This window comes from Trichomonas vaginalis, chromosome IV (genome assembly GCF_026262505.1).
Source record: "Trichomonas vaginalis G3 chromosome IV, whole genome shotgun sequence".
NCBI lineage: Eukaryota > Parabasalia > Trichomonadida > Trichomonadidae > Trichomonas > Trichomonas vaginalis.
Window position 1 is genome coordinate 33,032,719 of NC_067206.1, and position 12,007 is coordinate 33,044,725.

General features: G+C 32.4%; 5 protein-coding genes across 5 annotated transcripts, besides 2 other annotated features; 1 reads left to right on the forward strand and 4 right to left on the reverse strand.

Annotated features, from left to right (window-relative positions):
• Positions 1 to 1,883: part of a mobile genetic element that runs on past the window's edge.
• On the reverse strand, positions 3 to 245 carry TVAGG3_0212210 (serine threonine-protein phosphatase family; the record flags this gene model as incomplete). Its single annotated transcript, XM_001309827.1, has 1 exon — positions 3 to 245. One exon carries the CDS (start codon positions 243 to 245, stop codon positions 3 to 5), a length of 243 nt encoding a protein of 80 aa, XP_001309828.1.
• A 307-nt stretch (positions 1,884 to 2,190) lies between the features above and the next one.
• On the reverse strand, positions 2,191 to 3,891 carry TVAGG3_0212220 (positive regulation of cilium movement; the record flags this gene model as incomplete). The annotated part of the gene is made up of 1 exon (XM_001309825.1): positions 2,191 to 3,891. One exon carries the CDS (start codon positions 3,889 to 3,891, stop codon positions 2,191 to 2,193), a length of 1,701 nt encoding a protein of 566 aa, XP_001309826.1.
• A 1,105-nt stretch (positions 3,892 to 4,996) lies between these two features.
• On the forward strand, positions 4,997 to 6,212 carry TVAGG3_0212230 (pseudouridine 5'-phosphatase protein; the record flags this gene model as incomplete). The annotated part of the gene is made up of 1 exon (XM_001309824.2): positions 5,267 to 5,947. One exon carries the CDS (start codon positions 5,267 to 5,269, stop codon positions 5,945 to 5,947), a length of 681 nt encoding a protein of 226 aa, XP_001309825.1.
• Positions 6,213 to 7,656: 1,444 nt separating this feature from the next.
• On the reverse strand, positions 7,657 to 9,068 carry TVAGG3_0212240 (antigen BSP-related family; the record flags this gene model as incomplete). The annotated part of the gene is made up of 1 exon (XM_001309823.1): positions 7,827 to 9,068. One exon carries the CDS (start codon positions 9,066 to 9,068, stop codon positions 7,827 to 7,829), a length of 1,242 nt encoding a protein of 413 aa, XP_001309824.1.
• A 107-nt stretch (positions 9,069 to 9,175) lies between these two features.
• Positions 9,176 to 10,215: a mobile genetic element.
• TVAGG3_0212260 (antigen BSP-related family) lies at positions 10,191 to 11,915 on the reverse strand (the record flags this gene model as incomplete). Its single annotated transcript, XM_001309822.1, has 1 exon — positions 10,191 to 11,915. One exon carries the CDS (start codon positions 11,913 to 11,915, stop codon positions 10,191 to 10,193), a length of 1,725 nt encoding a protein of 574 aa, XP_001309823.1.
• Between the last annotated feature and the right edge of the window lie 92 nt (positions 11,916 to 12,007).

Genomic DNA, 12,007 nt, shown 5'->3' on the forward strand with positions numbered 1-12,007 from the left:
TTTTAATACGGTTGAGGTGTTGGATTTGGTTGCCAACTTGACTGTGGTGCAGGTTCAGGCTGTTGTATAACAGGAGCTTGTTCTTCTGGTTCAGGGTCTTTAGGTATAATACCAACGAACTGACCTACTCTTTTACCAATATTTTTGACTCCGTTCCAAATTCCTCTTCCGACAGATTTTATTCCATTCCATATACCTCTTCCAACATTTCGAAAGAAGTTTCCAATACTACTGAAGAAACCCATTTTACTATATGTAAAAATCTAATGTCCGCCTAGTCTCTTACGTTTCCTGTTGAGTTCCATTGCATTCTTTAACTGGAGCTCATACATTCTATTTCTCCTCTGGTAGAAAACATACTCTGGGTCAAACTCCTGTGTTCGCGTCATCTGCATAGAGTTGTTTATATCCCACTTCAGGGTTGTTATATAAAACTCTTTCCATCTCATATTTGCATACCATGGTGGTAAACCTAACGCAGCGTCATTTGACATGGCAGTTTGCATTTGTACATCTGTTGGCACTTGACCATAGTTTGCCATTGCAGTTTGTATTCTAACTTCATTTGGAATATTCTCTGGGTTTGGTTGTCCAGGTTGCTGTGCATTCGCTAAAGTTCTGTGCGTCCATTTAATATTAGATAAAAATATCTCTTACGAGTACATATACTGGACATTTGCAGGCATTGGTTTCATCTTCATATTCTCTATATCTTTCTGCACACGTCAAATAAATAAATGACACAATGGAAAAAAACCTAAAACAAGTAGTCCTATTTCAAACCACATTTACTTACCAATAAAATTCTTTATTGGACACTTTCTCCAGTTTATAGGACCTCTCTCAATATTATTCTATCTTGTCATATCTAAACTCATAGTCATGTATGTCCTCTTAACCATCTCATGACACTTTCCAAACCACTTTTATCGGATGTAAAGTAAAAGCATGGATGGTTATGTAAAACGTCTAAAGTTTCTAAAGAGTCTCTCAAAGTCCAGTCTACTTTAGTATTGAAAATCCCATTGTGTTATAGAAGGCGGCGTCCACTATAAAAAAACATTTTCCTTGTCTTTATATTTTCATACAACTCTGTCCAATGACATCTCACAAACTCTATTACCCTCAATATATTTTTCTATGTCCTCTTTGAAAACAATAGTTAAGATATAAAACTTTTGACATAAGTGTTTCAATTCATGAACTCTTATAGCACCCACTATATAATAGTCTAGCAGATATACTATCCCAGTCAAATACCCTTTTTCAAAACCTCTCTGACAGTATTTTCTTATCTAATGGTATACGTTCCATCTTACCTATAGGTATCTTTTCTTTTAACTCTTTCAATATTTTGTTTGTGTCTGGAATATGTTTGAGACGGTCCATATAGTTGTCGAAGTCATTGCATATAATCTTTGAGTCTGGGAATATTGTATGACATAAATGAGATATATAGAAACTTCCACCGAACAAGTCTACAAATGTTAGACCATTCGGTAGTTTCTTAAGTTCTCTCAATAGAATATCTTTACATATTCTTTTTCCAAAGAAGGGTAACGGTGGTTTTGTAAAATTCATTTATATATAATAATAAAAATGTTTTTACCCGAAAAGTGACAGAAAAGTGACAAAACATGAAAACATATATAATTTGTGAAAAGCGACACATTATATAATGTTTTCGACCAAGAAGACTAACAATTTTCCGAATAAAAACTTCATTTATACTAAACATCTTCGGGGGCTAGAAGGCACGAAGTGCCTGGAAGCCATCCCCCAAGAAAAAAAAAAACTTCATTATACTCATTCATCCTCAGGGCTAGAAGGCACGAAGTGCCTGGAAGCCCCACTCCCTTTTTTTTTTTTTTTTTTTTTTTTTTTTTTTTATTGACCTTTACCCGCTAGGAGAACGCAATTTCGACAATTTTTAGTTTTTAAACCTACAAATTGTCATCTTCTTCAGATGACTTTTTTGCAAATTCATGCAAATATTAAAAAACGGTAGTTTTATTTGAATTGTAAAATCTATTAGCACTATACCCTGCCAATAAAAGGATCAAATTCCATTACTTGTGATGTCATTATTGAAAAATAGTCAAATAAGATAAAAACAAAAGTTTTGTTCAGGATCATTAGAAAAAACAAAAGATATGATTAAGACAAAAACAAATCAAATCTTAATCATTTTTAAGATTTTTTGGTTCCTTTTCTGGATCCTGATTTCTTTGGCTTGATTTTTTCAGGAACATCCTCCTCATCTACTGGATGGGGTGGTGGTGGCAATTTCTGAGACTTTGAGCGAATTGGGTCGTCATCTTTTTTCGGAATTTCGACTTCTACAGGTTTTTCATCTCCAGGCGATGGTTTTCTTGAGCTTCTCTTTGAACCCTTTGCAGAGTTCTTCTTTGATGACTTTCCTGAGTTCTTTCTCGAGCTCTTCTTCGATTTTCTTGCTTTTAATTTCGCATCATTCTCTTCTGCAGCGAGTCTTTCTCTTTCATCTATCTGAGCAAAGACTTCGTCATCTTCCGCTTCAGCAGCAGCGATTGTATCGTTATCCAAAATGTTATCCATCTCCATTTCGCGTTCTTTGTCTTCAAATTCGGTAATTGATGTATCCATTGTATTCGGCTCCTTCGATTTACGCTTGAGCATCTCAGGAAGAAGGTATTTTGAACGTAATTCTGTAGGCATTTTGCCAACGTACTCAATCATTCTGTTCCACTTCTTCATGACACGATCGTTGTCAACTGGATATGCCATTACGAAGTTTCCAACGTTGCCAAGCCTTGCGTGCTTTTGATTTGTCAAATCAATTGCTTTTTTAAGCTTTGGATCAGTTCTCATGAGGTCATTCCAGCGGTCTGCGAGGTCATCGGAATAATTGTCAATGACATACTGCTGGAGTTCTGGTGCTGGAGCCATAATCTTCATGCAATCGCTGAGCATTGAAGATTTCATCTTCCTTTCGTAATCTGCGTTAGTTTCGAGGGATGGTCTGTAGTTAACTTCGAGAATCTTTGGGTTTAGCTCTTCATCAAGGAGAACATCGAAACCAAGGATCTGAAAACACCTCTGGAAGCCAATGCGAGGGCACTGCTTGTCCATTCCACGCTTGAGGAATCTCGTAGATGTAATAATTGTTGAAACAATTGCACGATCAATTCGAGACCAGAGTCTATCTGTATCGTGGCCTTCTCTCTTGAGGCGTTCCATGACATCAGCGATCATCTTGACGATTTGGGTCATGATTACGTCTGGATTTTTCTTGTTTAAAGACTTATTTGTTAATTCTGCGAAAACAGACTTTTCTCCGGATTTTTTAGAGCAGAATCTAGCAACACCATTCCTGTAGACGTAAATACGAAGGGGATCCACACTTGCTACTAAAGCGTAAATTCTGAAATCGAATTTATATCCGTCAATATGCAGAGATGGGATGTACTCTTGAGCAACACAAAGGCGCTCAATCTTTGGAATAACACCGCCAATTTCGATGATTTTAATTCCTGCACCTAATGAACCACGATCTGGTTTAACAATCCATCGTTTCTCGTTCTTGTGGACATCATCTTCGAATTCCTTTTCTTGAAGCGGAACTAAATATGACTTTGGCAAAAAGTGGAAAGATGAAGGAAATGTTTGTGCTGTTCTCTGAATTAGACGAACAAATGGGGCTTTTCTGCATATAACATTAATCATTGGAAAACGATTGACTATTTGCCATGGTTTTAATGGTCCATAGAAGTCTTTCTTTCTTAAGTCATCATACCATACAAGAACTGCGCGATGATCATTGCGTTTGCATTCAAATCCGGCCATGCCAAAGCTAGTTCTGATTAATTTCTTGTATAAAAGATGCCCTTCCTGCGCAATATATGTACTCATACTAAGAAAGAAGGGGAGAGCAAATTTTTGCCGATACAAAAATTAAACGAATTGCCGTTTTCCCTCAATTTTTGAAAACCCAATCTGCCTTTTTTCAACAATATAACGCAATACTATCGTATAATCGTTTAAAATGGAAAAATTATGTTTTAAAATTGAAATCATAAATACATTGATTTTTATCGAAACGTGGTTGACTGATTCAGGTCTATGATGATCCTCAAGGTTCAAACATATGGTTTGAGCATTTTGAACCAGATTAAACTGTTTAAATTAAACTATTTACAGATTTCGCATAATTTCTCTACTGAATTCATTGTAAATAGGAAATATATGAGGTAATTATACTTTACACTATTATCAGTCATGGATCAATTTATAACTTAATGCTTTTATTGAATTTCTTATATATATTTCTTTATTTTCATCATATCAAACAAAACTTGTTGACACCAATATTTAATCACTAAAAATTATTACTGATTTTACAAAATTTATTGCCTATTACTATGGATATTCAACTAATTGCGAATATCGAAAATGAAATCTGTATTTTGAGTGTACACACTCGATATATGTAAAGTAGAGTATGGGGAAGTAACTATCAAACGGGAGTTGAGAGATTTTTTCTTGCATTTGAAACAACTAGATAAAATGTTTGACCAGATTTTCTTGGAATTCATTTTCCGACACTAACATATAACAGAAATCGAAATATAGAGTGAGAAACCTACTTATTCAGTTAACGATGAGGTAATATTTTTTGAATGAAGCTATCATTAGCCGATTTTAATATGTGAAATCGACCTTTCATGTACATTTCTTCCCGACTTGCTCTTATGTTGGTCCTTAGCTAATTTAGAAATTCATTGTGAATTCACTCTGAAACCGATCGGAATTTTGTTTATTTAAATTCACAGTTATCAATCTCATTCGAAATACCTATAATGGCTATTCGAAATACTTATAAAAATCAATTGGCCCCATTCAAAAAATGATTGGTGCAAACAAAATTTGACACCATTCGCAATCAATTATTTCTATTGATTTGATAATAACAAGATCATTACCATTATAAATTTTTTATGGATAAAATATTTTCCCCATCAATATAAAACCGTCCCAATAAAACAGTACAATGACAATTGACCAACCATTGTTGGATTCAGCTTTGCACAATTTTAATTTAAAACTTTTGAGAGCGAAAGACTATTTAGCTCTCAAAACCGAACATCATAAAAAACCATAACCGATATGGCTTTCTTATTTACCATTCTAGGTGTTTTTATAACAGACCAAATTATTTGAGACTCATTCAAAAAATTCTATGTAAATTTTTATTTTTTCGTGTATTCAATTCATTTTTATCTTTACAATGACTAAAATCTGGCCTCACCCAATCAAAGCTGCAGTTTTCGACTGCGATGGTGTTCTTCTTGATACCATTCCAATCTACCGCAAAGTCAACAGCACCATTATTGGCCAAGAATACCCAGAATGGATGCTTAACATGAACAATGGCAGAACAGATATTGAAGTCTGCAGAAATATTATCAACCACTTCAAGCTCAACCTCACTCCACAAGAAATGGTTAAGCTTCGCTACCAGTATCTCGATGAAATGTTACCAGAGTGTAATCTCGTCCCAGGCGTTGAGAGAATCATCAAAACTCTCAAAGAAAAGGGACTCAAGGTCGCAATCGCTACAAGCTCTGAGAGACACGGCTATAATGACAAAATCCAGAAACATAAGGACTTCGAAAAGTACTTCGACTATGTCCTTTGTGGTGATGAAGTCTCAAACGCTAAGCCAGATCCAGAGATTTTCCAGAAAACCGCAGCTAACATCTGCGACTTCCCACCAGAAAACGTTCTTGTATTTGAGGATGCTCCTTCTGGCGTCAGAGCTGCAAACTCTGCTAAGATGCCATCTGTTCTCTTATGGAGACAGACAATTAAACCAGATGAGTTCCTTGAAAAGCTTGATGCTAAGCCAAATCTAATTATTAACTCATTTGATGAATTTGACTTCAACTCTTTCGACTTCCAGGCTTAAATGATTTAGATTTCTGGAAATCAATATTACGGTTCTTATAAAAATACATTCTATATACAATAATTCTTTCTCTTTTTTTATACTTTCTCATTGCATCCTTGAAATTCTTATTTGAATTTTAATTCTTTTCTTCTATTCTTCAAGATAAAGCCCGTTATGCTTTCAAATGCCTCATTATCTATCTATTTTTTACACGCAACATACAGTCTTGTGAGATTATCAATACATGAAAATTATATCCTTATTTTCCACGACTTTATTTCTGTTCTTTCACTTTCGACCGAACAACTCCTAACATTGCTATGCAGCATGTTTACATCCAGAGTATTCCACCTTTTAATTTGAATTATTGGAAAAAGAATTGAAAATTTTTACTGATTCAATTTAAATTGCGGTTTTTTTTGTCTTAATTTTTCATGAATTTGCAAAAAAATCATCTGAAGAAGATGATAACTTATGGAACAAATACTTCAACTCACAATTTGTAAGTTCAAAAACTAAAAATTGCCTAAATTGTAATCTTCCAGCAGGTCAAGGTCAATATTACTTCGACGAATGTAATTTTTTTGATGATAATGATCGAGTTGTCAACTTTAGCCCAATTTCCAACTCATTATTCTTACATAATCGATGTTCTTTTAGTAATTGCACTTCAACATCAAGTGGAAGTTGCATTTACTACCAAATCGGCAGCGATAGTTCAATTGTTCAACGAAAATTCTGTTGTACGAAATGCGAAGGCAAGGGTGATGGCCAATTTTCATATACAAAAGTTGACATAGATAACTTAAACTTAATTATTGAAAGTTCCCTTTTTGATGCAGGAAGTATTAATGGAAATGCTATTTGTCAAGCAATGGATGGCAATGTCGTAGTTTCATCAACAAATTTCTCATCAAATAAAGCTAATTTCCGATCTGCTGGAAAATTTCAATGTGAATCACTTAATTACATAACAACATTTAACTATTCAACTGTTGTTAATAATTTAGCAGAATATCAAATTTTAAATTTTTATTATTACGCTTTGATTGATTCATGTAATATTATAAATAATACCATAACAAAATCAACATATGGAATTATTTACCATTATCAAAATTCTCTTTCTGTAAAAAGTTGTTCTTTTATTAACAACACTACTCCTGAAGGTTCATATTTGATACGTAACTCTGGTAATGATCAATTAACAGTTGATAGTTGTTACATTGACAATTCGATTTCAACAACATTTTATAGAAATGTAGAACCTACTAATCCAAGAGAACTATTTACTAACAAATTGATTCATCTTTCAACTGGTAATTGCCAAGCAGAATTTGCAATTATCAATAAACGAATTTCTAAAGTAAATAAACTTTCTCTTTTTTTACAAACTTTAGTAAACATTTCTAACTCTTCATAATTATAAACCACCATCAATAGTTCTTATATATTTCTCATAATAACAAGAACTATAATAAAACAAATAATATTACTGTGCTTTAAGACTATTTGTTGTTTGTTGTGAGGACTATTTTTCTAACAAATTGGTTTATCTTTCAACAAGTAAAATCCATGCAGAATTTGCATTTATCAATAAGATTATTTCTAAAGTTAATAAGTTGAAACTTTCTCTTATCATAATTATTTTACTAAATATTAAAAAACCATCATCTTTTTCCCCGTGAAGTAATAATATAAACTAAATTTCAGAGATTAGATCCCCTAACCTACCATTACATCGAAAATTGAGAGAATGTCAAAGAAAATATTAAATTGGAGAGAGTATTTTTGTTTTCAATAAGACCCTCTTTACAATGATGAAAAGCATAGATTTCCTATCTCCAAATAAATATATATATGGTCACTTCTAGAGTAAAAAAAAGACTTTATTATTTTAGAGTTCAGGCTGAGCACTTTCGTTATTTGTTGTGAGGGCATATTCATTATCTCCCATTGTGTCAACATTTGGAGATTTGCACTTTGCCCACCAAATAGCGATAGCAACACCACCAACAACAAGAATAAACAGTAAAACGGAAATCGAAGAAATCCATGCAATTCTAACTTTCCTGTCATGTTGTGCATCAGAATCTGAATAACAAACATCAGAAACTTTGACATCTACTTCTCCAAGTTTGTCATAGTCGTAATCATCTCCAACAAAAACTTCTTTAAGATTTGGAGAGTTTGTGAACAAAAATTCTGGAGGACTTTCAATATCAGAGCAACAATAAAATGTTGTCAAATTTGGACAATTAGAGAAAGCAAATTTTCCTATTGATGCCTCTTCTGCAACAATAGAAACAAATTCTAATTCACTGCAGTTGTAGAACGAATACTCTCCAATCGTCAATTTCTTATCTTCTGTGAGAGATAAGTTTTTGATTTTACAACTGTTAAAACTGTAACTTCCAATTTCTTTTGCTTTCAACACGAAAGAGAAATTAGTCAGAGAGACACAATTTTCGAAGCTGTGTGATGAAATCTTATCAACACCTTCAGTAATAACTTCAATCAAACTTGTACAATTGCAAAATGAATATTCATCGAAACTTGATACTTTTTTAACGGTAAATTCTTTTAATTCAGCGCAATTGCAGAAAGTATATTTTCCAACTTCAATTTCTCCATCTACAATTGTGAAATTACTTAATTTCATGCAATTGCAAAATGCGTAATCATTCAAAACTGTTTCCTTACTTGAATCTTCCAAGTAAAAACGAACTAAACTCTTGCAATTTCCGAAAGCATACTTTCCTATTTCTTTAACATTTCCTCTGATTTTAACACTCTCTAAAGCAGTGTTTTCGAAGCAAGAATCACCAATATTTGCTTTAACTTGAGTGAAAAGTGTCAAATTCTTCAAAATGTGACAATTCAGGAAAACAGAATTTTCAAGAATTAATGTCATTGTGAAACTCTCCAATTTTTGACATTCAGAGAAGCAGCCATTTCCTAAAATAACATCTTTATCATATGATGTTATTGTAAGTGAAGTGAACTGACATTTATTGAAAGCAAAGCTTCCAATTGAAATAATGTTTTCAATTTCAATGTCATTTAAGTTTTGACATAAATTGAAGGCATAGTCAGAAATTGTCACTTCATCTGCATTCGAAACATTAAATTTGTTCATTGCCGAACATTTGGAAAATGAATATTTTCCAATTGTCACTTTTTGAGAAATAATTTCAACAGTTTCTAATTGATTTCTGTTTTCAAGAATTTGATCTTCAAAGTTAAGGGTGCACCCGTATGTACGTTTATTTGAGAGGAGGAGGATTACCCTCTCAATTTTGAGGGATTCGTTAGTTTATTTTCTCGATGAATATGCAATAAAATTTGATTTTTACCTTATCAATATACTTCATATAATATACACATGTTCATGTAAAAACTTTTTTCCAAAATCCTCAGGAATTAAGGGATTTTTGAATTTTAAGAATTTTTTTCGAATTTTTTCGAAAAAAAATATTTTCAGAACAGCCTTAACGGCTAAGATTTAGGAACAATGTTAAGTATCAAAAAGAAAGGAGGTCTGATATAGACAACATATATCGTTGAAGGTTGAAAAAATCTCTAATATTTGAGCCCAAAATTTTGAATTTTAATTTTTTGAAAAAAGAGGCCACCCGTATGTACGTTTATTTGAGAGGAGGAGGATTATATTTTTGAAAGGGTGAAACATTATGAATATGTTAATTATATAATAATATGTATTATTATAAAAAAGAAAAGATAAAGCACGTTAAAATTTTTCTTTCTTGATTTTTTACAAAATCTACTTAGAATTATGCAAAATATGACTAAATAATTATAAATTTCAAGTTAAATTTTAATTTTGATAAATAATTTAAATTTCAAAATATCAAGTTCAGTTCAACTATGTATGTAGTAATTCCTCAATAAAGTGCCAAAACCCTATTAAAATATATGAACATTTTCAACATTTTAATGTTTTTATTTAAAAATTTGATGGAATATGAGCTTCAAACAATTATTATGTAAATAAAAATAATTAAATATATGTATTTATTCGTATTACAACCGTAGTAAGTCGATTCTTCCTTTCTTCTACTGAGATTTGAATTTGATTTCGAATTGTAAAGAGATTCAAAGGGAAAATACTAGAGGATAAAAACTACCTCCATGAAAGGGTCATAATGGAGTCAAGTTGTATTTTTTGATATTTTTTGCTTTTCGAGCCTAAATAGGTAGCCAAGATAATGCCTAAAAATAAGGTTCTGAATTCTGAAGTTTACATGATCCTCTCGTGTGCACCCTTAACACTCTTTGAAGTAATCTTCAATGTTTGCAAACCATTAGATTGTTCAAACAAATTCTTTGGCATGTTCAAAGCACCATTTCTTGTATCTATTGTTAAATGAGCAATTGTTGACGAAGCAAATGAATTTCTGTCAAAAACTAAATCATCCGAAATTAATGTAACAGTTAATGGCTTTGAAGAATATTTGAATAATTCATCACCTAATACTAATTGAGAAGCAGAAAGATAGAATGTCTCTAACAAATCGCAATTCTCAAATATGTTGTTATTTAATGTCATTTTTCCTTCAACTATAAACGTGACATTTTGTAAAGTATCACAATTTCTGAAACAGTATTTTCCAAGTGTTAAAACTTCAGCATTTATACTCATGTTCTGGAGAGAGATGCAATCTTCAAAGCAATAATCACCCAAACTCTGGAACAAGTGAGTAACATGGAAAAGTGTCATATATCTGCAATCAAAGAAAGCTTTTGCATTTATTGTTTTAATTGTTTGTTCGCAAATGAATTCTTTGAGTGTATATAATCCTGCGAAAGCCCATTCATCAATCAGAATTACGTTTAATTTGTTTTTGAATGATGTCAAAGATGTATTTTGGAAACAATGTTTTCCAATGATATTAATGTAAAAATTCATTTCTATTTTAGTTAAAAGAGAACATCCGAAGAAACAATAATCTCCAAATGAAACTTGTTGAGCTACAATTACTAAATCATTTAATTTGGCTTTGTTCTTGAATAAATTATTCTCTAAATGTAAATCTTTCGTAGTTAAATGAACAGTTGTAAGCTCTTCGCAATTATCAAATGTTCCTTCTTTAAATGTGAATGTTGATGTTGGAGAATTGACATTCAAAATTTGCAGTTTTGTGTTTGCAAAAACATTCTTTCCAAAATTGATTCCTGTTCCTTCATAATCGAACTCTATTAAGTGCGAATTCCTGCTGAAGAGATCGTTACTGATTACTACTTGTATTGCTTTGATTTTGACGGTTTCTAATGCAGTGCAAGTACTGAATAACTCAGAACCAAATGTAATAGCATCTAATACTTCTGTAACTGTTATTTCGACCGTTTTCAGCTTATCACAATTTAAGAAAAATGTTTCATCAATTGAATTAACATGAGATGAAGTGATTGTCACTTTTTCAAGTGCATGACAATCCTTCAGGAAATTCTTATATAATTTCACAACATTATTGTCAATCAAATTGACTTCAACAAGATTAGAACATAATGCAAAAGGAGATCTTGTCAAAGATTGCATGTTAGAGATTTTAACCGTCACTTTTTGGAGATTATTGCAATTGTCAAATGTATCTTCCATGAAACTTGGAACTCCTGATAAATCTAATTCAGTAAATTTCATTCCTTTCAATGATTTAGAACCAAGCGAAACATCTGTAGGTATTGTGAAATCTAGACTTGAACAATCTTCAAAGAATCTGTCTGGCATTGAATATATCTCATATGGCCAATCTCCAAAAGAAGTTAAACTTTTACATCCTGAAAAAGCAGCTGCACCCAAGTTATAAAGACTTAAAGTGTCACCTGTGATCTCTGACAAAGATTCACAGCCCATGAACGAACCTTCACCAATTCCAAACATTCCATAATCAAGTTCGACTGATTGGAGTTTTGTACAGCCTTTGAACATATAATTAGGAACTTCTTGGAGACTGGATGGTATCATTATAGGTCCTGTAAGTGATGTACATCCTTCAAAAACATTCGTTCCGCAACGCCTTAAATCATTAGTGAGTTGAATACTTGTCAAAGATGTGC